This window comes from Convolutriloba macropyga, chromosome 8 (genome assembly GCF_964194025.1).
Source record: "Convolutriloba macropyga chromosome 8, txConMacr16.3, whole genome shotgun sequence".
NCBI classification, from domain to species: Eukaryota; Metazoa; Xenacoelomorpha; order Acoela; family Convolutidae; genus Convolutriloba; species Convolutriloba macropyga.
This window is the reverse complement of record NC_134475.1, coordinates 21,020,679-21,046,941: the sequence shown is the minus strand read 5'-3', so window position 1 is coordinate 21,046,941 and position 26,263 is coordinate 21,020,679. Positions and strand designations below refer to the sequence as shown.

The 26,263-nt window shown below is 36.4% G+C and overlaps 1 protein-coding gene across 3 annotated transcripts in view; it reads right to left on the bottom strand.

Annotated features, from left to right (window-relative positions):
- The window catches only part of LOC142343999 (uncharacterized), an 82,451-nt gene extending 60,009 nt beyond the window's left edge, over window positions 1–22,442 (bottom strand). For 2 of the 3 annotated variants that reach the window (XM_075395436.1, XM_075395434.1), the window contains exons 1-7: window positions 22,280–22,442; window positions 22,145–22,216; window positions 21,441–21,489; window positions 21,253–21,359; window positions 14,690–14,809; window positions 14,580–14,612; window positions 3,624–3,713 (exon numbers count right to left, since the gene is read on the bottom strand). In XM_075395436.1, the coding sequence (XP_075251551.1) occupies window positions 3,624–3,713; window positions 14,580–14,612; window positions 14,690–14,809; window positions 21,253–21,359; window positions 21,441–21,489; window positions 22,145–22,216; window positions 22,280–22,402 (594 nt within the window). In that variant the 5' untranslated portion in view covers window positions 22,403–22,442. The remainder of the gene's footprint in view (window positions 1–3,623; window positions 3,714–14,579; window positions 14,613–14,689; window positions 14,810–21,252; window positions 21,360–21,440; window positions 21,490–22,144; window positions 22,217–22,279) is intronic. The other variant, XM_075395435.1, reaches the window with a different exon arrangement.
- Window positions 22,443–26,263: the final 3,821 nt, after the last annotated feature.

Here is a 26,263-nt window from a genome sequence, read left to right as displayed (position 1 = left end):
GAAACAAAAAATAGTTTTCACAAGTCTTCAAATCAACCGTTATTTCACAAGGAAAAACATCATTTCAGAGACTAAATTTGACAGAAAGAAATAAAAGCAGTAAAGAAAGAGTTCCTAAGCAGCAGACATGTTAATTCTTTATAAAACGATTATTTTACAGAGAACTTTAAGTGATCAACAAAATGTTTACTGGCACCGACGAAAACAATTGGGCCTTCTTCACAGCTTTTCAAAAAAATATGGCTGGGCATCTTTGAAAAACAATGAAGATCACTTCCTTAAAAATTTTGCCTTCTGTTTTTTCAAAAAAAAATGTGTTTGCCAAGAGGCATTTACCTCACATGAAAATTTGAAAACAGCTGAAAACATAAACCATCCAAAAATCACCAAAAAACAAGCTCCTCTAAACAAACTTGTCAAAATTAATTGTAACGCAGGTCAATCTTAACAACAACGCAGGACAATCTTAACAACAACGTATCCAAAAATTATTGCCTGGCCCTCGTGAGAGTTGACTAAACTATTTTACTCTCAACAGAAACCACTATCACTTTAATGAAAGTATAAAGTAGCCTCTGTTAACCCCAATGACCAACGTTGGGTTTGAATCTGTTAGGAAACAAAATAGGCAAACTAAGAACAAAGTGTTCCAATTCCCTTTGCAGTTTCATTAGCCTGAATAAAACGGCTAATTTACCTTTCAAATAGGAGAACAATAAGCTTAAAATTAATACCAGTTAGCTGTATAGTCTAAGGAATTTTGATAACTTACTGCACTAAATCTTTGAACATTAAGTCCCGAGCTTTATTGATTTATCCCGCTTCTTTTGATTTCGCCTTTTGACCTTGAATCTGCTCGCGTACATTTGCTCGGTGAATTCCAAATTCAATTGAGAGATGGAAATTCAATGGAAATAGTGAGTGAGAAAAGTCAAAATCAAATGTGAAAGTTGTTACTTAAGCGAAAAAAGCAAAATGAAAAAAAAAACATTAATTTGGCTGACGGCGGCTACTATTAAACCTCTTTATTGTCCAGTGATGACAAAACATAAGAACATTATCTTGTCGGTGTTTAAGAAGCAACGAGGTCAAATATCGCTCAACCAAAGCTCGCATAAAAATTAAAAAAACGGTCGAAATGTCAGAAAGCAAAGCTACATATAGACCAATACAAAACACTGGTTCAGTGAATCGAATACTTAGAATGCAGCAAAGTTCTTAAGAGAAATGCTCAGCAAAATAATGACCCCGTGCATTCAGATTATCCCGTTCCTAATAGTCGAGACAAAATTGATCTGAGAGCAATTGAAAAGTCGATAAAATAGTCAATACAAATTTGATCTGAGAGCAATTGAAAACATCACTAGGACTGAAGACAGCAAACCTGGTAGTGAAAAAATTTTTTAAACTCTGTCATTTTTTAAGAAGAAAATCAATGTCGTTAAGGTGCAACAACTTTGTAATAATCTAGTTTGGGATACCTCTCATCAATTTTAAGTAAAATATATAGTCTCAATATAGATTTGAAAGTGAGCAGTTCAGTTTATTGAGAGGGCAAAGTCATACATCAAAAATTTTTGCAGGCGATTGACATAAAGTCTTATACCAAAAGAGTAAAAAATGACTTCATTCACAAAAATTCAGCCGCTGAGTGGTAAAGCTGACTGAAAGGTTGCTATCTGACCTTTTGGCAAATGATAAAAAAAATGTTATAACAAACATCGAAATTGCAAAAATGGCGTATTAAAAAACAGCCGCGAAAGCCCTGAGTTAGAATCCTGTCTTTTGAAAAAATTAAAGTCGTGGCTACCAGTTTTTCTATTTTCTAGCGCAAAAGTTATCGACAATCAACATATTATAAGTCTGGTTAACAACAAAGTCTATTTTTTTGATCACAAAACTACTCTTTAGCTCGGAAACTAGCGGTGAAAGAATCCTCACAAAACAATTACAAGTTCTTTTATATCTATCAAAACTACGCATTTTTAGGAAGCATATACAAACAACGAGGAAAAACAATTAGATGTAAATATGGAAAGACCCGTTAAAATCCAGAAAAACAATCCTGTTATTTGATTAAAACAACGTCCTGGCTGTCAGAGTTTCTACAGCTAAAGCTTTTGATTGTCAATAAAGCATACAACCCTTTAATAACTAAGTATAATTTTTGGAGAGAAAAACTCCCATTTAGCCAAATAAATATTGGTGTGAGAGTAAACGAAAACCAATGATAATTAAGCTACTATGTGACTATTAGAACTGTAAGTTCTTAGGAAGCATACACAAAGATTGAGGAAAACCTATTAGAGATACACATGAGAGGAAAAACATCGTAACATTGACAAGAATCGAAAGGCTTTTGAAAACAAGTATCAGGCTCCTTTAACCAAAAAAACTACAAATCTTTACAAACTCTAACTAAAAAACCTTTGAGGAAACGAAGCATCGAACAAAAAAGAGAATTAGAATTTTTTATAACACTTAGAACAAAAATATCAACAAATGATGGTAAAACTAAGTGAGCCAAAAACTTTTTGAGAACAAAAAATATCCATATTGAGAACAGAAAGAATTTTCACTAATGAGACCGCGTGAAGACAACAAAACAACAAAAATTACGAATAAACCTCCATTTATGTCAAAATAATATGCCTCATCTGAAAAATAATATGCTTAATCGGAAAACGCGTGAGACATAATATTAATGAGACTAGCGGACTAGACAACAAAAAGAAACGGGCAGGACACAAATATTACCAATAAAAATTTAGTGTGAAACTTATAGGAACCCGTATGTATAAACTGAGTGTGCCTCAAAAGAAACCCAATAAAACCTGACATTAATGATACTAGCCGTCTGGAGAACAGATTGAACAACAAATTCTGGCGGAATTACAAAATCCACTAAACTTTTTCAAAACATATAGAATCAAAGTCTCAAACCCAGTGTTTATATAGTAAAACCGTAAAATAATTTTAATAAAGGTCCATTAGAAATTTGACGAGAACTGTCATTGATGAGGACAACATTTGCAAAAAATCCGAAGAACAAACAGTGAAAACAAAAGTCAAGTTGTTTCACCTGAAAGAAAAAACTGTTGTTTCTGAAGAATCCAAAAATTGTTCAGACTCCAACTCTCTTGCAACTTTAAATTAATTTTGCAAACTTTTAGAGCCTTGAAGACTACTAGGTTTTTCGCTCCCTTAAATAATCGAGTGGTAAAAATCACTACTCAAATCTGACTTCATTGATAACAAAAGGATGAAAAATGAACTTTATTCCCTAGTGGTCGACGAATAAAAAACTTGCAAGAAACTTGCAAGGCAATCTTGCAAGTGAATACATACCGGTAAAAATTCTTGCAAGAATTCTTTTCGACCCATTCCCGCCCATAACAAATCAAAATAGCTAATAGTCTATACTTTCCATTTTAATGAACAATTGCCAAAACCTGTTTTTTTACCATTACTGCAATCCTGAACAATCAACGAATCAAGCTATTTAAATAATTAGTTAAACTGTTAATTAAACAGCAATCTATCAATTAAGTTTCGCAAAATAACTTACAGATAAGCAAAAATTGTTAATAACTGCTATAACACAAAATATAAAGGCAACGTACGTTTGCTTCACCATCCTGCTTGGACCGATGTTTCCTCCGGGACTCTTTCTCTGACGGTTTTTCTGACTCGTTATTTCTCCTACTTTTTTCCTAAACAAATTAGGCATATCTCACTCTACGTTTAAATTTTGCCCTCCGCCAACAACACCTATTTTAACAATATAACGACTAACATCAAGCGAACTGCCCTCAAGCTACTGGTGAGCGGTTGACTTCGTCAGAAGCTGGGGCTTAGAGATGCTAGCTTAATTAAATTAATTAAGAGGTGTGGGGAGGGGGGATTGAGGTGGAGGGGTGAATAGGGGGTCTTAAGGAGTTCGAGAGTGCGAGGTTAAGCGCGGAATTAAGAGGTGAAGAAGGTTGACGGACGAGCACGGTTGGGGGGGGGGGGGGGGTGCTAGCAAAGCTCTTAGAGCTCAGCGACTTAATGCCCTCCGGGCGTCATCTGTTTATTCCGTTTTTGAGGACGAAAAAACAAAAGGGTAAACGAAAAGTCGGTAGTACGAAAATTGCATATAAAGACCAGCAGCACTAATAAATTTCGTTTAAGCACTGAAAATCAGTTCGGATCACATCCTGTATACTCAAAGATGTCTTTTCGTCACTATTCTGAGGGTAAAAATTCCCGTCACATAATCTGGAAGCCTACAGCGTTATTCGGGCATAAAAATTATTGGACGAATAGGCAGGCTCTTTTAAACACGTGAATAAGAAAAAAAATTCACACAGTATTAATTTTAACAAAGAGCAGCCGTTCAAGTTTAAAAAACTAAATGGAATAAAAATGGCTCTTCGCCACCTTTCAGATAAATTATGTCAAGGTATTATTGAAGGCAACTAGCCTGTTTTAGTAAAGAAAGTGGGACATAACGTCGTTGAGCAGTTCTATTAAACTCTATGAGTCTCTAAATAAATGGTTCAACGCAACGTTTGAGGATGCAAAACCGTTTGGTGAAAAAAATATTTCCCTAGATTTGACACCAAAATGTTTGTGACAGATTTTGCAACGAAAAAATAATGCCATCAGGCGAAAAATTGAATGGACTCAAATAATTTGTAACCATTAATAATTCAATTTGCAACATGAGATAATGCAAATTAAAGTAGCAGAATTCCACAATATGGTATTTCAGCATTTTTCAAAAATGTGGATGAGCTTTTTAATCTTGTTTGATGAGGAAGTTCACCTCAATTGAAATTACCATGCAACCCTGCTGAAAATGGCCTTTCTACCTTTGCAAATATGCAATCTTTTCATTAGTTCAGCTGGTTAGACGCCTGTTCTCAATTATTTATGCGTTTGACCTAATAGTGGTCTCTTCTTTGTATATGTTACTGAAATACGCTAAACAAAAAATGTCTTTTTGATGTTTGTTTTGTGTTCAATAATGCTCGAAAAACGATTTCTGATGTTGTTTCTGTATTTATTATTTAAAAATTTATTTGGACTAATAATTAGTAAACTTGGACTAAACTTAGTAAATGAATTAGGAATTTGATTCGAAACTGAAATACGATATGACTAGAGCTCAATTCAGCTTCAAAAGTTTTTCGATGTCGTTTCACAAAAATTGATCTCATCGGTAAAGTACTATGAAAAAATATTAATCAGCAGAGACACAATACATGTGTTAGCGTGAAGACTGCAGGACTTATAAGGTTCAGATTTCTTGTTCGGCGTGAAAAGTGTGCTCGGACAAATGCGTGAAGAAGTAGTTAAATTTTGTCGGAATTTACAAACAAAGGTTATTTATGCATTAAATATTTTTTTCATAAAAACGGGGATAAATATAAACATAGCCGGCAGATCGCCGGAAAATAGCCGCGATAGAGGCTTGTGGCCTTCCATGAATTGAAACAAATAAAGAAACAAGATAAGCAGATTGACCAAAAGTCCTTTAGTAGATCTCTAGGTTTTTGGGGTTAGATACGCACTGTCATTTTCATGATACACATACGGTCTATAAGGAAAAAGCCCTAAAAGAGCTTTATCAAAATTGATTTTCGAAATCAAAAACTCAAGACTAATACTCAAAAATTAGGGCATATAAGTTTGGCACTACTTAGATGCACACTATTGATCTTTAACTAGTAAATGTTCATAAAATTAAGTTCCATAAGTGAGTTCAGAAGTCAATTTTTTGATTGAGGTAAGTCACGCAATTGACCTAAAAGCGGAAATGACGTCACTTACACAAATTTTAACTGCAAAACAGTAGAAGTTACTGAAGTCATTGAAAAAGTCAATTCCAAGAAGTCAGGTCGTACGAATAATCGATGGAGCGACGAATTAAAAAAAAAACATAGCCGAAATATATATATATATATATATATATACGTATATGTATATATAGATATATATATATATATATATATATATATATATATATATATATATATATATATATATATATATATATATATATATATATAGAGAGAGAGAGAGAAGGAGCGAGAGAGAGAGAGAGAGAGAGAGAGAGAGAGAGAGAGAGTTTCTTGTTGAGCCCCTCCTTGAGGGCGAGGATTGCAGCCGTCTCTTCTGTTGTAGGAGAAGTTCTGGCTTGGAATCGTTAGCAACATCAGTTGAAGGTTAAGGTTAGTCTTGCAGTTTACCGGAGTTAGTGATGAAGGTCACGAGTTGCTGACAGTCCTGATACGACAGGAACTCCAGTAACAGTGGTTGCGAGGTCCGCGCATGATCGTGGTTCTTGCAAACGAAGAAAAGTGGTAGGCATTTTCATCTGAAATTTTACATTCGCAATTGGGAGAAGCTGCTTAATTTCTATTTCATCTCCTTGTATTCCAAGGAGTTTCCAAACAAAGTCCAGCAATCTTGTTCGCTTTGTATGGATTTCTGCGGAGCAGTGGGCTTGTTGTTCCTTTTTTTGCCATGTTTTTTTGCCCCCATACCCGGAAAGCAAACAGCGCTTGCGGCTTGATTACTGTTTTGTATAACAAGGCTTTGGGTTTGTATTGGTAGTCCCCATCTCCGAGAACATTTGCTTCTGAAGTGGTTCCAGTTCCCCATTGCTTTAGTGATGACTGACCGGGCATGCTCTTTGTATTCAAGTCTGTCGTCTATAGTCAGACCAAGCCGTTTGGTCTGTTGTGTAACTGAACAGCTGTCACCTTTTGCAGTTGGTACAACCATGGCTGTTGGTGAGCAGTTCAATAGCATCATCTCAGTCGTTGAACCGTTCACGGCCATTCTCAATTTGGAACACCAATGTCACGACAGGCATTGTTGAGCTGCGCGTTCAGTTGTCTCTGCTTCTATTAGTACCGAACTGTCATCCGCAAATTTGAAGTGAGATTTCCAGTCTTTCAAGAAGTCGTCAATTGAAAGGATGAATAGTACAGTTGAGAGTACGCTGCCTTGTCGTAATCCCGTTCAGATCTTGAATTCAGAAGTGTCATGTTTATCAATCGGTATGTAAGCAATTCTGTTTTTTAGAAAAGTGTGCGAGATGGCAGTTAGTTTTCCAAACACTCCCTCCTCTTTCAATTTGTAGATCATTCTATTTATCCAAACGCTATCGAACGCTTTCTCCATGTCGATGTTTAGCAGGGCTGCGGGTTTCCGTTTCCGAATTGTTTTTTTCTATCAAATGATTGAGACGGTAAAGTGACCTTATTGTACTTTTCTTGAGTCGGAAGCCTTCTTAGGTAGTGCTTATGCAATTGTTTGCTTCTAGCCACTTCCTCAACCATTGTTCAACTATCCTCTCAAAGAATTTACCAATACGACTGCTGATAGACGTGGTATGAAGCTGGAGCAGAGTAGATAAGATTTTTTGTTCGGTTTTCTGATGAACGATATCGTTGCTTTCATCCAGGGCCAATTAGATTTCTGCCAACATTCGTTAAAAAGTCGCAGAAGTAAGCTCTTGAAATTGGGGCCGATATGCTTGCACATTCTTGGATGGAATTCGTCATTGTCCATTGAGAAGCATTTAGTGCCAATACGAAGAGCTGTATCAATTTCGTTTTCTGTGATATCATCATCAAGTAAGGCGTGTTGTGAGCATTCTGGAAGTTTTTGCATGTCATGATAAACCATATTGAAGTCGTCAAAAATTTGGATCTGGAGAGGCCTCGTCTCAAAGAACGTCCTTCTGAACTCCATAGCTATGTCTTCAGTTGCAGTGAGTATTTCTTCGTTCTGGTTGTTAACTGGTCCAACCCCCAATCGTTGATTACCAAAGATTTTCTTGAAGGAAACCCAGTAACATTTACCTTTCTGGTGACATAGATCCCCTAGCTGTTCGCTCATCCAGTCTGCTCCACTGTCTCATAACAGATTCTTGAAAGTTTCTTTCGGTTTTTCCAGAGCGATACCATTCCGAGGAGAGGAGTTGTATTTAAATACTTTACGTAGGTTCCGTAATTGCTTGCTGGCTTCTGTGAGGAGCTTTCCAGAACGGTTTATTGTGTGTGCAAACTTTCTTTGTCAGTATGTGTTCTCTTGTTGCAGTCTGAATAGCCTCCTTGATGGTGTCACAGGCATGAGGAACATCGCCCTTCAACTGAAATGTTTCTGTCAAAGCCTCAAGTGCCTGCGACGATTTTTCCCAGTCGCCTTTTTCAAACCATGGCTTTGTAATTGTTTGGATTCACTTGACGTTTCTGTGTAGTTTAACAATAACTGGGACATGTCCCCTTAATGGAGCAACAGTGAATAGTTCCATTTCGTCATCGGTGGTCAAGTATATGTTAATGGAGTTGCTGATTCTGCCTTATAGAAAGCATAGGTTGATCACACTGTTCCCATTTTTCGAGAGAAAGGTGGGCTGTCCGTCGTTGAGTAGTGTAACTAGATGGTTGAGGTTATCATATAAAATTTGCCCGTGTGAATTGTACTTCGAGTCTCCCCAGGACCAATGTCGAACATTGCAATCCCCTAGGAAGATAACGCCTTCAAGTTTGTTTTTGTTTGCATAGTCGAAATCTTTCTTAATTTGTTCAATCCAAATCGACATGTGGTCGAATGTAGGCAGTCAACACTAGTAGCTTGGTTTTATCAAAGAGAATAGTTATCCAGAGAGAATCAAAGTGTTTGCTTTCTAACTCCGTTATGCGGGCACTGATTTTTCAATGAGCATCGCAACTCCAAGGTCGTGACAAGAAACTTCCGTGAAGTAATTTTCAAAGTGGTTGTTGTCTAAGGTTTTTCTGGTCTCGTTCAATGCAACTATTTTTGAATTGTTTTCATAGAAGTATCTTTCAAGGGCAGTTTTTGCATGATTACTGATTCCACACGTATTTATCTGTATGATTGAGGAGTCACCCATGATTTTTTAGGGTTTTATATGCTTTTCTCTGCAGTTCTTTTTGAGGATCTACACCTCGAGATCGATACATAGTCATTGACTGTTTGCTGAAAATCGGGCAGTCTTCCGAGTTTGAAGGATGCTCTTCGTGACAGTTTGAGCATTTGGGTGTTTTTGATTTATTCGGGCAGTCTTTAATTTCGTGTTCTTCACAGCAGTATCCACAGGATTGCTTGGATTTGCAATTCACTTTGACATGCCCAAACCTTTGGCATTTGAAGCTTCGTATAATTTTGCTGCCTTGTTGTTCGAATCGTATGGGTCGATAGAGTCAAGGAAGACACCTACAGTCAGTGCCTTCTCCGTTTGAGCACTAGTAGAGAAAATTAACTTGAAAGTGGGGAGGGCACTGCCCCCTTTTTCGCGAATCTGATAGCTTTTATTCCTGCGTAGTTTGATGACAGCAATTGTTCAATTTCTGTTTCTTTGTTATCATTTGGTGTCCCGTGTATCAGTACCGCTTTTTTGGGTGCTTCGATTGAACTAACCCTTCGGGCCCGGATAGCTTGTCCTAAGCACTCTGGTTTCTAGTTCTGATAGACCTCTTCGGATTCCTCGGCTGTTAGAAAGTCTAAGTGGATGTTTCCTCTTGCAGTATTGAATGCGTTTTCTTAGTGGAAAATTTTTGCAAATTCTTTTTTGATCCTGATGCTATTCCCATAAATTGCAGTGCGTGTTACAATTACTATTTTATCTGGATCGCGAAGCAGTTTCGTGACTTTACTGGTGATCGGCTCCTTTTCTGCTACCAATGGTATGAAACCCAGTGTTTTTGCGTATGTTTTCCGATATTTGGGAACGTCCTGCTTTAATTCAGTGATGTGTTCCTGCATCTTGAGTAATTTTTCCGGTAAATCGGTCAGGAGTTGCGTCGCAATTTTGCTGATCATTGAGTCGACGTGTTGAAGTATCTTGTCTTGACCCCGTTGTTGCTGTTTCATATCGCATGAGTCGCAGAACCAGTGCACTGTTCTGTATTTTGCTAAGACTTTGATTTTTACAGTGTCTATCTCTGCGCAATCACTGTGCCACCAGAGGTTGCATCCACTGCATCCGATGACGTTTGAGTTTTTTGGGCCGAACTTTTGCAGACATTTGGGACGTTTGTCAGCCTTCTCTGACTGAGATCCCAGTCGCGTTCTTTCCATCGAAACAACAATAGGCAAAAGGAGAGATAAGCAGCTCGGTTGGCTAGTAGAAATCGTAGATAGATAGACCTGGACAACAACTTCCAGTTCTACCACTACTACCTCTACTACTACAAGCACTCACTTATTCGAATTCGTTTTCAATGTGTCTTTTTTAGTTTCTCTCTGTTTTTGGCACTGCTTTTGTGACTATTTCTGTTTTCTCATCTGACACAGAATCGCAGACAGATCAGAGTTGTTGTTTATGACAATTTCTAACGAGTGAAGCCCGAAGAAATCTGGTTGATTTAAGTGCTGATAAGTGGCAACTAATTCACGGTTTTGTTGTTTCTTTTCAGAGATAAGATCTGTTGTAACTTCCACCACCGGAATACTCAGCTGTTTGAGCTCGAATAATATGTTTGCTGCTCCTTGTCTGTTACAGTAGACAATTCCAGTTATTTTTTGTAGAGCGCGTATTTCAGTTAGAAGTTCAACGGGACTCAGGGGTGTTCTGGGGATCGTGCAGATGTTTTCTGATTGTGTTAATCACGTCGTGCCAGATAATGGCCCTGTCTTGTGCGCCAAATTTATCTTGCAGGATACGTTGAACTGTTTTAGCTTGATTTTTGGCCTGAGGGTGTAAATTTACGCCAGTATCGGTAATGACGTGTTTTTCAGTCTATCTGACAGTTGAACTATTTCATCGTCACTTCTCGATTGTAGGGCGTGATGAAGAGAGCTGGCTGCAATAATGAATATCATGAAGTCATACAAAATCTCGTTTCTAAAATCCCTCCACGAGATTTCCACTACTCATCCATTTATTAAATTTATCACAACAAATAGTTCCATAAGTGATTTCAGAAGTCATTTTGTTGAGTGAGGTAATTCACGCAATCTACCTAAAAGCAGAAATGAGGTAACGCAGACAAATTTTAACTGCAAAGCACTAGAAGTCACTGAAGTCATTGAAAAAATCAGGGTAAAACAAAACAAAAATCCTTTAGACGAAGTAACAAAGGAGCGTAATAATAGCCGCCTGGAATTGCTGACGCGGCTAATAGTAAAAACGACCAAAAAATGGCTTCTAAAAGCAAACTTTCACACAACTATTGGATTGCTTTCTGAGAATTTACTTCACATCATCGGTGGTTCGAAGACTTTTACAAAAGGACGTTAGTATTCATTAAAATAATTTAAAAGATCGAGGATAAACACATATGATTAATGATGATTGATAGATACAAGGAGGCTCGGTAATGTGCGTTCGCACCTTAGGTTCCGACCCCGCTCATCTACATTTTTCACTTTATTGTCTATCGAATGAGGAAAGATAAAAAAAATTAACATATCAACATATCGTTCAACAAACTGCTAAAAGAGAAAAACAATCTACTCTAGAGGGCCTATCAGACCTGTGGCTACCATAAAACGACTAACAGAAAAGAAGGCAATAAAAATCAAATAGTTACAAATATTAATTACGACCAAAACTCCTTGTTCATTTTCTGAAAACCAGTAATAACCAAATCAAAATGGCATCAGATAAAATTTATACTCAGAAGATTAACCTGCACTTTTTGGAACAAAATACGGGACTTTTCCTCAAGCGGACTCGGCAACAAGTCGTTTAGAATTGAGCAAAAAGGGCAAAGTTTATTAATTAGAACAATGCTCTTTTAAAAAAAGAATTAAATTCGAACTGATTAGAAACAATACGCATCAAATGAAATCATCGAGAGAGTCTTTTCTATCTCAATAGAGAGCAACTGAGGCGTTTGATTATCCAGGTTCTGTCATACGACTGCAAAAAAAAAACGACAAGTACAGGCAAAAACTAAAAACTTGCACGAAAAATTGTGCACGAAAACGATGTCCCCCCAATAAATTAAATTTTAAGCTAATCACTAAAAACAATAAAATTCTTCGTTTTGATTTTCTGATGGTAACAAAATTTGTAAATAAAATGACGCCCATTACTGTGATACTGTGAAAAGAGAACAAAAACCTACAAAAAAGGGCAAATAAGCAAAAATCACGAAAATTGGTTTTATGAAAATTGGTTGTTCCAAGAAGAAAGACCATTTGAGGAAAATAAAACCTTTTTCTTTTTTTTTAATAAATCTTTTTATTAAATTGAATAAAATCTTTTTTTTAATAAAATTAAATATTTTTAAAATTAATAGCCAACAAAAGCTTTCGACTAAGAGAGTAGACAGTTTGTCTTGCAACTACTCGGAAAATTAATTGCGATAGTTATTAATGAGACTAAATCATAAGACGAGAGTTTTGAAGTCATCAAATTTATAAGATAAAAGACGCGAGAAAAAAATATCTTCATTTGCGTCTCCTTTGACTATCATAAAGTCTTTTTGTAAAACGATTATCACAAAATGACAACAAAAACAACCACAAAAACTGAAAAGTATCTAAACTTCACAAAATTTGTCTAACGTTTTAAAATAACAAATTGTCTAAGCCCTGAAGACATCATTTAAAACGTTTAAACAACAGAAAAAATATTGTTTGATTCAACAAAACATTAAAAAAGCTCTAAATAATGAAGCTAATTTACGAAAATGATACAACATTGAATAATACGAAAAAAACGCAAACCAGAACAAAAAGGGATAAGTTGAAAAATGCTATAACTCTTTTTTTTAGAAATTTAAATCGAAAGTCGAAACAATCATTAGCTACTTACCGCTATCAGTTATTAAGTTCATTTGTTTATCTATAGTTGGCCACTGAGATCTTTAATTACACAATATTTGGCATATGACAACAAAAATTAACAACAAATAAAGGAAAAAATAAAAACTCTACCAATTTCTGAAAGAGAACGGTATCGCAGCCGTTTAAACCATATGTTATGAAAACAAAAAGTATGTTGAGTTTCAAATGTTGTAAAGCTTTTTACAGTTAGATTGTTAAATAATAATACAATTTACAAAAGAAACAAAAACAACAGCAAAAATGGGCAATCATGCACAAAAATCAGAAAATTTTGTATGAAAACTCGTAGTACCAAAAGCAAGAAAAACTTCTGTTAAAACAATCGACCAAAAAATTAGTTTGTATTCTACACGGAGGAAAAATTGACCTGTACTTACAGAGAATAAATAAAATGTTGACTAAAATGATAAAAAAAATTGACAAGTTCAAAAAATCACAGAAATTTCCTTAACACAAATACATTCAATAACATAAGAGACATTAGGTAACAACCGAATAAATAGAAAAGGTTCTCTTGAACCGCTTGAGGAAGAAATTTAGATCTTTGAGTTGTTAAACTTAAAAATCAGACTGCCAAAAGAATAACAATTGAAGGCAAAAGACAAGAATTCAGTTAAATTTTACTAAAACTCTTCCTCAAAGCCATAAAAACACTTTGATTCTCTGAAAACAAACTGTATCTACATTCGGCCTCAAATTGGAGCTGTCATTAACGGAGTTGTGAATAAAAAATATTGTCAGTAATTAACATTAAAAAAACAAAAGCAAAATATTTTGAAAACAGGCAGCATCAAAATAAAAACCAAAAAGTCTCTGAGTCTATGAATCCATGATATTGCCAAACCTCTCCCTGATTTTGTCGCGCGCTCAGCACACCGACCAAGTGTTCCAAGTATTTGCGAAGGAGACCAATTGTTGCGTGGAATTCTTCAAATATTAAAAAAAAAGAGCGATGCATTTTGTATAATTATCGAGTTAAATCTGCAAAAAAGTTTTAATTCCAGAACTTTCATACGGCGCCTAATTGCAACTAGCACTCTTTTTGAGATTAGGGATTCTGTTTTAAGGTTTCTAGGTTACCAAGTCTGGCAAACTTTAACAAAGTGGACCAAAAAAGCATATTTTGTGCATTTTTGATGAAAAAAGTTTGAATTTTGAAAATTTTATCAAAAATTTTAGCCAAAAAAACTTCAATCAAACAATTCAGCAACGCTTTTCTATCTCTAACGGTAACAGCAACACTCTGCTGTTAAAAATTTTAACTTATTTTGAACTATATTAGCGAAATTATGCCAAATTTTACCAAAAATTACTGAAAGTGTGAACAAAAGCAGTCGAATGTTCACAAAATTTTACACCTCGATAAGTCCCTGTAAAAAACGAAAATCGAAAAATTCTTTTTAATTCCGTATTCTACGCTGGACGGGCTTTTCAATGATACCACTCACAATTCTCTACGATGAATATATCGATCGGCCAAAATTGACTGAACAAAAAAATAACCCAGTTGAGTATATAGTTCCTCCTACCCACTAAAGTGGGGGTCGGAACAATAAATTAATTCTAGGGTGCTATGATAACCCCAATAACTATTAGCCCACTCACATAACATTTACTTATAGAATGGACAATCATTGAATGGGAATTACTTATTTGGTTACTTTCACGTAGAATGAGAATCTACAAATCTGGTTGTGCAACAGGAGCGCTTCGATAATGAGATGAGACTAGTTAAAGATGAGAAAAGGACATGAACAAACCTTTGAGGCGGCGTTTGGCCTCATTGGAGGTTTCTGTATACATGTAGGTAAAATTAGCTAATAACAAACAAAGAGATACTTAAAAATGTTAGGATAAAAAAATTACTTGCCTCTGGTTTTTTATCATCTATTTCATTCTGACTGTGAGGTTTGCCTGATTGCTTTCTCGTTTCGGCTGGCTTTCCACCATTCAATACAGTCTCAACTGCACTGCTTGAGTCAATTTTGTCCTAAAACAAAATACGCATGAGGGAAATGGAAGCATTTGTCGACTATAAAAAACGCAAACTTTAAAATATCAATTTTTGTCATTCTAAGTACATTGCCCGGCCTATTTTAAATCTATCAAAACGGCAGACTCTGGTTTTAAATTAAAATCGACAAATAAATGCTAACAGATGATGAATCTAAGAGCAATTTCCGTATGACTTGAAAAAATAACAGGTGCGAAAATAACAACAGTAGCAATTCGCAAACATTTTATGGTTCAGCCAATTTCATGCTCGAAGCTGTATCATTTTGTAATCATAATTATTTGCAAAGAGAACTAAAACATTAACAGTTAACACTAGAACTTAGTTAAATGGATTGCTATAATTTGTGAGTGATCACATCCCCACGCAATCTTTCAGCAGCCCTGGATTTTTTTTGGACTTTTTTTTACCCAAAATAGAATTGTTCTGGTAAAAGGAAAGAGAGCTCGTTCTCCGACAGAGCCAGCATTGGGGCCACTGCAGAGTCAGTCATGTGTAGACAATACTTGTCGTTTCTAGAAAAAAAACTAAACTTTGCAAGGATTTCTTTAGGCTAAAGTTTGGCCAGTATTTCAGCTATCATATTTTCGATTTCAGCTCAAATCAGATCCGAAAAGGTCTCAAACAAACAAATTCATTCAACAATGATATTCAGAATCCACTTTGTTGCTACTATAGCTATCAAACAATTCTGCAATTAGCATATAACAATAACAAAGAGTTTAGGATAGCATCCGAAGAAAAGTCAATTTCCAGATCCGTTTTAGTCAAAGTTTAGATTCTTAATGTTTCTGCGGACATTGTATATACATCATAATCTCCAAGTACTTGATGTACAATGTGGACAGATTTTGATTCCACATTTAAAAAGGTTAGCCAGGTATGCTGCCCTAAAGCACAAATCGCTTTCCTTTCGCTGTATCGGAAGTTTTCTGGCATTAGGAGCCGTTTGGCCTTAATTTTATGGTACAAATTTGCATTCATCCGTAGGTGATCCTCACAATCAATCTTAATACATGTATTCTTACTTACCATATGTGAAAAACGCTTACCTTAAACTTAATTGCCGGTTTTTGAATCATATAGACGAGAAAACGCAAACAATTTCACACAAAAGGAAACTCACAACAAAGGAAGTACTGACAGAAAGTTTTCATTAGATTTCACGCTCTCAACGTAAGTACATTTAGAAGATTTAAAGTATTTACATTCCACGCTCTTTATAATTAGAATCCGCCTTTAGAGTAGCCGAAATTCACGCTAAGGGTAATTAAAATCCATTTTTATATTTACAGCTTTTATGAGGGAAATATCTGAAAATAATCTAATCTAATTCTAACTTTAGTTCAATTTACAAAACTTTAGATCAATAAGGCTATTAGATTCAATTTTGTCCACTTAATTTATTCAGCTTACAATTTTCATGCGACGCTTACTTTGTGAAATTTAGTTACACATAATTATTAAAAGCACTTACAAAATTACGTTTTGAATTTTCCATCTAAAATGGTGAGTAGATTTCACGTGAGCTCTACTTACGAAAGATAGCAAGTGGATTTCACAAACTCGTAAGCGTTGTCCACAACCCCCCGTAGGCCAGTAAGATTTGCTTAGGGTGAAACAACTCGTAATGCGTCGAGAAAAATATGTTATCAAATTGAGTCGTCGCCGATCAAGTGTATCTTTCACCTATGTGTATGTCTTCTAAACTTCATTATGACGACCTTTGATGTCTAGAAAAAAATTGGTAAAATATTATTATTAAAGGTATATGCACCACCTTTGGCTTCAAATGAACATGCATTTCGCGATACACTGTCAAAGGCAGAAATTCAGTTATTTGTAGGCCGTCTTTATAGCAATAGTCTCCTGTAAGCAAAATTGAAGAAGAATCTATCTTTTGATTCGCTTGTATCTTTTTGAGATTAGTCCCGCCCGTTGTTTATAAAACTGTTGCGTGGGAAAGAATGGGGTTGACGTTTTCGAATGAAACTCAATGACATATGCGAAAGATGTTTTGCTCAATCATAAAGAGCGCTTATAGCGCTTTGTCGCGTCTTTTATCGACATGAGCAGACCATTTCAAAAGCGATGAGACGACAAGGCCGAGTATTTTATGCAACCGTTTGCATCGAGAGGTGTTACGGCAAGTTTCAAGGTCATGGTTCATTTATCCTCACAAATTTACATTTCGACATCATGCTTTCCATTCGGCCTAGCTTCCACTAGCATTCATGGAAGGGTGAAATTGTTTATACAAATAGATGTGTACTCATCTGTGTAGCCTCAGCATTCGCTCATTTTACCTGGCAAATCTTTTACAAAGATATTGAAGAGCAGTGCAAAATTACAGCCGCGCAGGACTATGCTGAGGACTTTTAGTTCTCTAGAGTCCTCTTTTCCGATCATAACTTTTTGAGTTTTTTCCAGATAATTTTACACGTTATTCACGAGTGCTCTAATGATGCCTATAACTCAGTTTCTCAAAGAGATTTTTATGACTGACTGTCAATTGTCTTTTCGAATCACAGATATAAAGTCACCAGGGTGCGAAATTCTCAAAAATTTATACTAGATAAAAGATCATTTTCGTCATTGTTGGTTTATTCAGGGTGAAACCATGTTGTTCTTTCTAATTATTAGATACAACAGTAATATCTCGAATTATCAGATATAACATGGTACAACCTAAAGTCTCCGATTTCTTTGATGGGCAGTTCAGTAGTGCTAATAGTCTCTAGCTTGCAAGTGATTGCTTGCGGGTAACAATAGGCTTATGTCATTTGCCTGTCGCACATAAGAGCATGGAAAAAATTGTTATACATTTTGGGTCTTTTTCCCATTATAGCCCCCCCCCCCAGCTTAGTTGTTGTTGTTTTTGTTGGGAATTTACGACTGCTTGTCGAGGGGTCATTCTGACCCTTGAGTCTTGCTTTTAGAGAATTGTTCATGAATTTCTGCATCGGTGACAATCGCAACACAGTTGCCACGTGCAGATATTTTGAGTGTTGAACGATTTATTAACAAACTTCCACATCAAGTTTAGTATTCGGTTTTTCATTCCTCGCGGTTCCATAAAAATTATTTCAAAGTCGATTCGGTTTGCTAGTCCGCAATTTTTGAAAACGAATTCGTTTCGCGCCTTTTCGAGCCTTACTTTTCTGAGCGTGTACAATTCTGTGGATCTTCCTCGAACTTTGTTTATTTCAGGTATTTCAATATCGTCTCTTCCTTGTTGAGTAAGCTTTGAGAGAGTGAGGACATCGTTCATCTGCATGTACATTGGTAATGGCAAGATGTTCAAAAGCCTCAGTTGATTATCATAGGCCTCGGTTCGTCCTGTTATCCACCTATCTGCTTTCCGCTGGAGTTTTTCAAGATTGATTAAATCAAATTTTGAGGCCGTGGTACAGTTGATTCCGTATAACCGGACTGGCAGAACCAGCGATTTGTATAATCCCAGTTTTATGAAGGATTTTACGGCATAGGCGACATTCCTCCTTATCAAGTAAAAGACTTTGTTTGCTTTATTTAGTCTAGCATTTATATGAGCCGACCATGTCAGTTTCATACTGACGTTTATACCAATGTCCTTGACTGCTTGCAGAGAGTCCAAATTTTGATTTAAGAGTTCAAAACCCTTTTCTGGGATTCTTATAGTTAGTATTGCACACTTGTCGACTGCAAGTTCCATTTTGTTTGTCGCTACCCAGTTTTGTACTGCATTTATGTCCGCATGGAATTCGGTGTCACTGTATCCTATTGAGAGGATCTTCAGGTCATCGGCAAACAGGTATGGGTCAATAAATCTTAGGACATCTGGGAGGTCGTTGATGAATATACAGAACAGAAGAGGTCCAAAAAGAGATCCTTGGGGGACGCCACTTGTGATTTCAAGAATCCTGGAGCTTGTGTTATCAGCTCTGACAAATTGTCTTCTATTGTGGAGATAGTCAACCAAAACATTGAGGAAGCATCCGCCTACACCAATTTGACCTACTTTGATGAGTAATTCTTTATGCGGTACTTTGTCGAAAGCTTTGGAGAAGTCAGAGTAGAAGGTAAACATGTTGCCATTTGTGTTCCTGTCCATTGCCTCCTATATCTTTTGCAGGAAGGAAAGCATATTTGTAGTTAAAGATCTACCTCGAACAAAACCATGCAGATGCTTGCTCAAGTGTTTTTCAAAGTGTTCATATAGTGGCTCGTACACGCATTTTTCGAAAATTTTACTGTCGATATTCAGTAAAGAAACCGGACGATAATCGTGACCAGACTCCTGTCACCCTTCTTATAAGTAGAGGTGACTGATGCGATTTTCCATCTGTCGGGAATTTTTCTCAAGCGCATTATGTTCTTAAAGACTAGGTATTGGTTTCGTCTGTTTTTTGGTAGAAGATAGGGCGGTACCCCTTAGGGCCTCTAGTCTTAGTGATGTCGAGCTCCAATTGTATTGGATTAGTTTTTTGCTTTGATATACCGAAGTTGAGTTCATAGAATTGAGGTCTTCTATGCTAAAGGAATGCTTAGGAGTGTAGGCAGACTTTGTCTTCAATGTTGGATGCTGATCTTCCACCATTGATTAGAACTTTTTGGAGGTTTGGTGACTTATTAGGACTTTTGAGATGTTTGAAGATCACACTGGGGTCTCTGGTGCTCATTATTTTCTCTTGATAAATACACCGATCTATTTCTGCGGCCTCTTTCACAACGTTTTGAAATCTCCTTACGATGTTTTTCCGATATGACGTTGGTTTGTTCCCTACGAGTTTACACTGAGTGTTCAACTTTTTCATCAAATTGGACGTACTTGGTGTTATCCAAGGTGGTAGAGATTGCCTATGCCTGGTTCTTTTGGGAATCGTTGCTTGTGCTACCTTGTCGAAAAAGTCGTACATCTCTTCGCACATGTTGTTTATGTTTGTTTATCACACTGATTTGAAGTCAGCAATTTTGATCATTTCTCTTACTTCCGAGTATTCAGCTTTCCAAAACTTCGAAAAGTTGGTTTCATTTCTGTATGAGGGCAATCAACTAGAAGACTGATTGGCATGTGATCTGAGCAGTTAAATGTTTTTGTGAATTCTTCGTCAAGAGCGGAGTGCATGTAACAATTTCGATAGAAGGCAACGTCCAGTATGTTTTTTTCGCGGGTGTTAAAACCAACACTTTGAAGAAAAAAGTTGTTTTCAAAGAGTTCTAGTACTTCCTGTTCGTCAATGTCCTCATTTGAGAAGTTGTGCCAGTTTGTGTTCGGAAAGTTTAGATCTCCACAGATTATTGCTGTGCTGTTTTGGTAGGGCTGACAGACGTGTTCCAAAGTCCTCTTGTGTGTATCTGTACCCACTTCCTTTCGAGGGGTTGTAGAACACAGAAATAAAAAAGCTGAGTTTGTTAATTTCTAGTCTGCAGGTGAGTGAACAGTCGGGTGGGTCAGTATTAAGTTGTTCAGATGCTAGGCTGTTTCTGATGGCAATCATTGCCCCTCCCTGAGTGTTGTTTTCCGCATCTTGTTTTCTGTCTGATCTATATATGATGTAGTTGTCTAAGAGTAGTTCAGATGATGAAATGTTGTCCTTTAACCATGTTTCGCAAGCACAAATAATGTTATAGTCATTGAGCATTACTGCATTAGCAAATTTCGATCGTCTTTGCAGGCTTGCTAGGCTTCTTGTATTAATTAGAATATTGATGAAACCTAGTCACCATCCTTCATGGTTATCTCCTAAATCTACTTTCTTGCCATCAATGAACAACTCGAGGTTTCGAATTTTCAGTATACCTATTTCAGATGACCTATAGCCCCCCCCCCCCCAATCATGGTAATTATAACAAAATGGGGGCTATAATTTCATGGGGGTCTATAGTGGGAAAGACCCCTTATTTTTTCGGAACTGTTTCTTTTTCCCCTGACCACAATGATCCAGCTCCCTAGCCTGAGAGGACAAATTGTTTGATAATGATCCAAGTGATTGCGGAACCGTTCGTTTTTTAATTTACCATATTAATTTTCTTTTTAACGAACAAATTAATGTGCGCTTTTGTATTCACTTGTGGTTTGCATATCCTACCAAGAGGTGGTTTTATTCGTTATGATGGTTTTAGCCGTACCTTTTAACATTATACGGCTGCAAAAACTCTCTTCCACCATTGATGGCCAAACTCCACGAAAGGGAAGGAAACAGTTCCCATGCACCGATGAATTAGTTATCGGAACTCAGAGTTGCTTCAAAAAGACCACAAAATTTTAAACTACAGTTTAAAGAAACCCTGTTGAAATCATATGACCATGATGAACTTAAATCACTTTATTGCAAATTAAAGAACCAGGCAGAGTTTATTGGGAAAATTTTAACATGCGACTAAGCCCGGCTACATAACTGCCAGATGAGTAAATTTTTGTAACCAAAACAACTCACCAATAAAGCTTGGCCGAGAATTTGCAGCATTTCATTTGTTTTTTCTGGTTCGTGGCCAGCTATTATTTTAGATGGACGCGCTGATATTGTCTTTCCAGTGCATATCCCTAAACAAATACTAATGCTGTGGAGATGGATCCTACGTCGCAATATATATTGAACCAATTAAATTATAAGAAATAACATACGGAGGACATCGATGACTTTCTGCAGAAAAGACAGCTTTACTTCTTTTGCCTGAAAACAAATTGTTGAACAAATAAGAAATCTGAGACAAGAAAAGTGACAAAAACTCCTTCAAACAGAAACCGTAGATCCATTTTGTCTCGGCAACAAAAAAGAAAAAAACAAAACCGCAAAAATAACGAAAAGTTGGATCTTTTCCGTTTTGCCCACCAGCTTTGTGGACGCTTATTATTTCCAACCCACAGACACGTGCCATACTTTTACATGATGATTTACTATGTAATGGTACGTGCCCTGTAACTGAGGTGCGCATAACATACTGGGAGGGGGCGGGCACAAACGGAAAAGATCCGAAAAATTAAATTGATATATACAATCGTTGTAGGTCATAACTTGCAAAAGGTAAAACACAAAGAATCGTAAAAATCTAAAAAGCAAAAAAGCTGGCCTATAAATATCGAACAGAACAAATAATTTGCAGCAGTTTGACATCCAACCAAAAAACAATTTTCACTGAAGTTATTTCCTAATAAGTTTTAGGATCTTTTCCGTTTGTGCCCCTCAATTACAGAGCACGTGCCATTACATTGTAAATAAAAATATTGCACGCAGGCCTGAGATGTGCGAATAATATGCGCCCAAAGCTGGGGGCACAAACGGATAAGATCCAAATTTTCTAGTAGTCTTTATGTGAGATATAACTTACTGTGTCCTTTCCAGGTTGTGCACTTTCCTCGCTGTTGAAAAGTCCTTTGAAGAAACCACTGACATTATTAACCTAGGCAGGAACAAAAATTATTTCATCAACTCTGATAATAAGAGCTACAATGACAAAACTAACCTCCATCATAATATCGTATAGATAACGATATGGTGGTTTCGATAAAAGCTTCTCCGATAGCGGAGGTCTTTTAATACTCTGGCCCAGTGTCTTTTTGGTCTTTTCTATATTTAATTCAGGCATATTTGTATTCTTATAAAAAGAGGAAACCGATCTGATAACAAAAAAAGATAGGTTTGTGAATATTTAAAACATGCACGTAAAAATCTTATTGAGCAAATAAAACGAAAAATTCATAACAAAAATAGTGAGAAAATTGAATTATTCGTCACATCTCATGGATTTATACATGGATGAAAAGCGTTCAAAATCCACACGATAGCAACGCATTGGACACATCGTATGACGAATTCGCCAAGGCTATTCAAGAATCGGCAACCGTTATGCATGAAAGAAAATCACCGAAATGGTTCAAAAGAGAACTGTACATATTGCATAAGCAGCTGAAAGCTGGATACAGACAGAGACATAAAGCAGATTCTGATTACTTTAAAATGAAAAGAGCCTTTAAGAAACTTTGCAGAAAAAACAAAATGATGCATGAAACAGATCGCGAAAGTTTCATAATCAGAAAAGCGGAATCGGAAAGGCGAGAATTTTGGAAAATTCTGAAATCAAAGAAAGTTTTAACAAAAGTATCTGGAATTACAATTCCAGTTTGGGAATCATATTTCGAAGGTCTATTTAAAGCTGAGGGCGAAATATCGGATAAACTTCTAGACGAGCAAACCTTAGGAAACCACGATTATTGTTTTTCAAACTGGAAATATACCGGAATTTGAAAGATCCAATAACACTGGAAGAAATTACCGATGAAGCTTCAAAGTTAAAAGCTGGTAAGGCAGCGGGACCAGATGGAATAACCAACACTAGTATTAAATTAGGTTTTCATCCAATGCAAAGATACGTATTCCATTTATTTAACCTCTGCTTTGCGGAGCATAATGTACCCCGAATTTGGAAGTTATCATATATTAAACCACTGTACAAAGGCAAAGGGAGCAAAGCAGAACCAAGTTCCTACAGAGGCATTAGCCTATTATGTTCCATGTACAAAGCGTTCACGGGTATCATTTACCAGCGTTTGAGCTCATGGGTCGAGAAAAATCAAATTTTACCACCAAGCCTATATGGTTTTAGACGCAAACTGTCAACAATCGACGCAGTTTCGCACTTAAAAGGAGCAATCAAGCATAACATCAGCTGCAGTGGCAAATACTATGCCTGCTTCATTGACTACGAAAAAGCTTTCGACTTCGTGATTAGGGACCTGCTGCTTACAAAACTGATCAAAATGGGGCTCCATGGGAACATTCTACACACAATACAATCAGTGCTAAAATGCAACTTTCAGCAGATCCTTGATGGAGAATTCCTGTCAAACGAGATTGAACAGAAAATAGGAGTAGCACAAGGAGACAAACTCTCACCACTCTTGTTTAGTTTATTCATAGCTGATATATTTTGAGTTGAAATGCAAGGGTCTAGATGTTATATTTTACGCTGATGACTTAGTACTTGGGAGCCATAGCCAAGGCCAACTACAAAAAAGTTTGAATAATCTGAACACTTATTGTAGCAGGAATTATTTGAAAATTAATAAGAACAAGACAAAATGCACGAAATTTAGAAGAGGTGGCCGTTTAGCTGTCGATGACAAATTCTATATATCGAAAAAAGAAGTAATTTTTTTGAGCACGTTATCTCCCAGTCACCATCTAAGCCATCTAATGAACAAAGCCTATCAATCAGTAGCTTCAATAAACCAGAAACTAAATCTGCAGAAAGTCAACTTCAACTCAGCACAACAACTCTTTAATTCAATTGTTTTTCCAGCCTCAACTTACGGATTAGCGACGTACATCGATGAACTTTTTGAAATAGATATAAAACAACATTCCTGGAAATCAGAAGCCGTTTTTTGGAAAAGTTGGTGCGGAGTAAGCAAGTACACCTCAACCACAACGCTTTTAAACAAATTGATGTTTCATGATATACACGGACTGAAGGACTGCCCGCCAAAACACAGGAGAAGAATTGCAATGTTCTATGCCAATGGACTGCACAATAATTTTTGTTGTATGGAAGGTTGTTATCAATGGGAGGAAAACTCATGTGTGTGCAGGTTTTGCGAAAGAACTCTTTTATCAACAGACTATATTCTTTATTGTAGTCATTTTTTAAATTTGACACCTTTACAGAAGTTCTATAAACTCTTAAACAGTTAAGTTTAATGCTCATTTCTGAATCTGTAAATAATTTGGACAATTTGTCAGTGTGATCTGATGTTTAATTCAATCTTCTTCTTCTTCGAAAGACTGCCCGCCAAAACACAGGAGAGTAATTGCCAAGTTCTATCCCAATGGACTGCACAATAATTTTTGTTGTACGGAAGGTTGTTACCAATGGGAGAAAAACCTATGTGGGTGCAGATTTGTGAAAGAACTCTTTTATCAACCGACCATATTCTTTATTGTAGTCACGTTTTAAACTTGACACCTCTACAAAAGTTCTATAAACTCTTAAACAATGAAATTTAATGTTTATTTTCTGAATCTCTAAATAGTTTGGCCAATTTGTCAGTGTGATCTGATGCTTAATTCAATCTTCTTCTGACAAAATGTCGACAATTATTTAGACGAGCAAACCCCAGGAAACCACGATAATCGTTTCTCAAATTGGGAATGTACCGTAATGTTGGATTGATCCAATACCACTGGGAGAAGGATATACTGAGGAAGCATTAAAGTGAAAAACTGGTAAAGCAGCGGGACCAGACGCAATAAGGAACACTTGTAATGAATTAGGTTTTCAGCAACTACGAAGATACGTATTCCATTTATTTAACTTCTACTTTGCGGAGGATAATGTACCCCGAATTTGGAGGCTATCATTACCTAAACCACTTTAAAAATGCAAAGCGAGCAAAACAGAACCAAGTTCCTGCAGAGGCAATAGCCTATTATAATGCATGTACAAATTAATCACGGGTCTCATTAAGCAGCGTTTGCAAACGGGTCGGGTGAAAAGCGATTTTACCACCAAGCCAGTAAGGTTTCAGACGTAAACTCAACAAATGGCGCAGTTTCGCACTTGAAAACAGGAGTCAAGCATAACAGCTGCAATGACAAATGATATGCTTGCTTCATTTACTGCGATAAAACATCCAATTCCGTTGCTGCTCAAAAAATTGATAAAACTGAGGCGCCACGGGAACATGCTGCACAATATAATCAATGCTAATATGCAACTTCCAGCAGATCTCTTATGGAGAATTCCTGTCAATTGAGATTGCACTGAAAAAAGGATCAGCTCAAGTAGGCAAATTCACTTTATTCAAACACAACTTTAGGCAAACTTTAGTCAAACTCAAATTTTATTCACAGCTGACATATTTTGAGTTGTAGTGCCGGGGCTAGACGTTTTATTTTACGCTGATGACTCAGTACTTGGGAACCATAGCCAATGCCAACCACAAAAAAATTTGAAAAATCTGAACATGTACTGTAGCAGGAACTAATTGAAAATCAATTTAAACATGACAAAATGCATAAATTTCAGAAGAGTTGGCCATTTAGGTGTCGGAAAAAAACTATATATATATATATATATATATATATATATATATATCTAAAAAAGTTGAATTTGCTAACCCCTTCTGTTATCTAGGAGTCAATTTTCCAGGCACGTTATCCCCCCACAACATCTAATGCAGCAACATTAAAAACTAAACAAAAAAACAATAAAGAATATGGTCGATTGATAAAAGTTCTTTCGCAAAATCTGCACACCCATAGGATTTCTTCCCATTGGTAACAACCTTCAGTACAACAAAAAAAATATTTTTCAGTCCATTGGCATAGAACTTGAAAATTATTTTCCTATGTGTTGGCGGGCATTATTTTAATCCGTGTATATCTTGAAACATCAATTTATTTTGTAGCGTTTTGGTTGAGGTGTAATTGCTCACTCCGCAGCAACTTC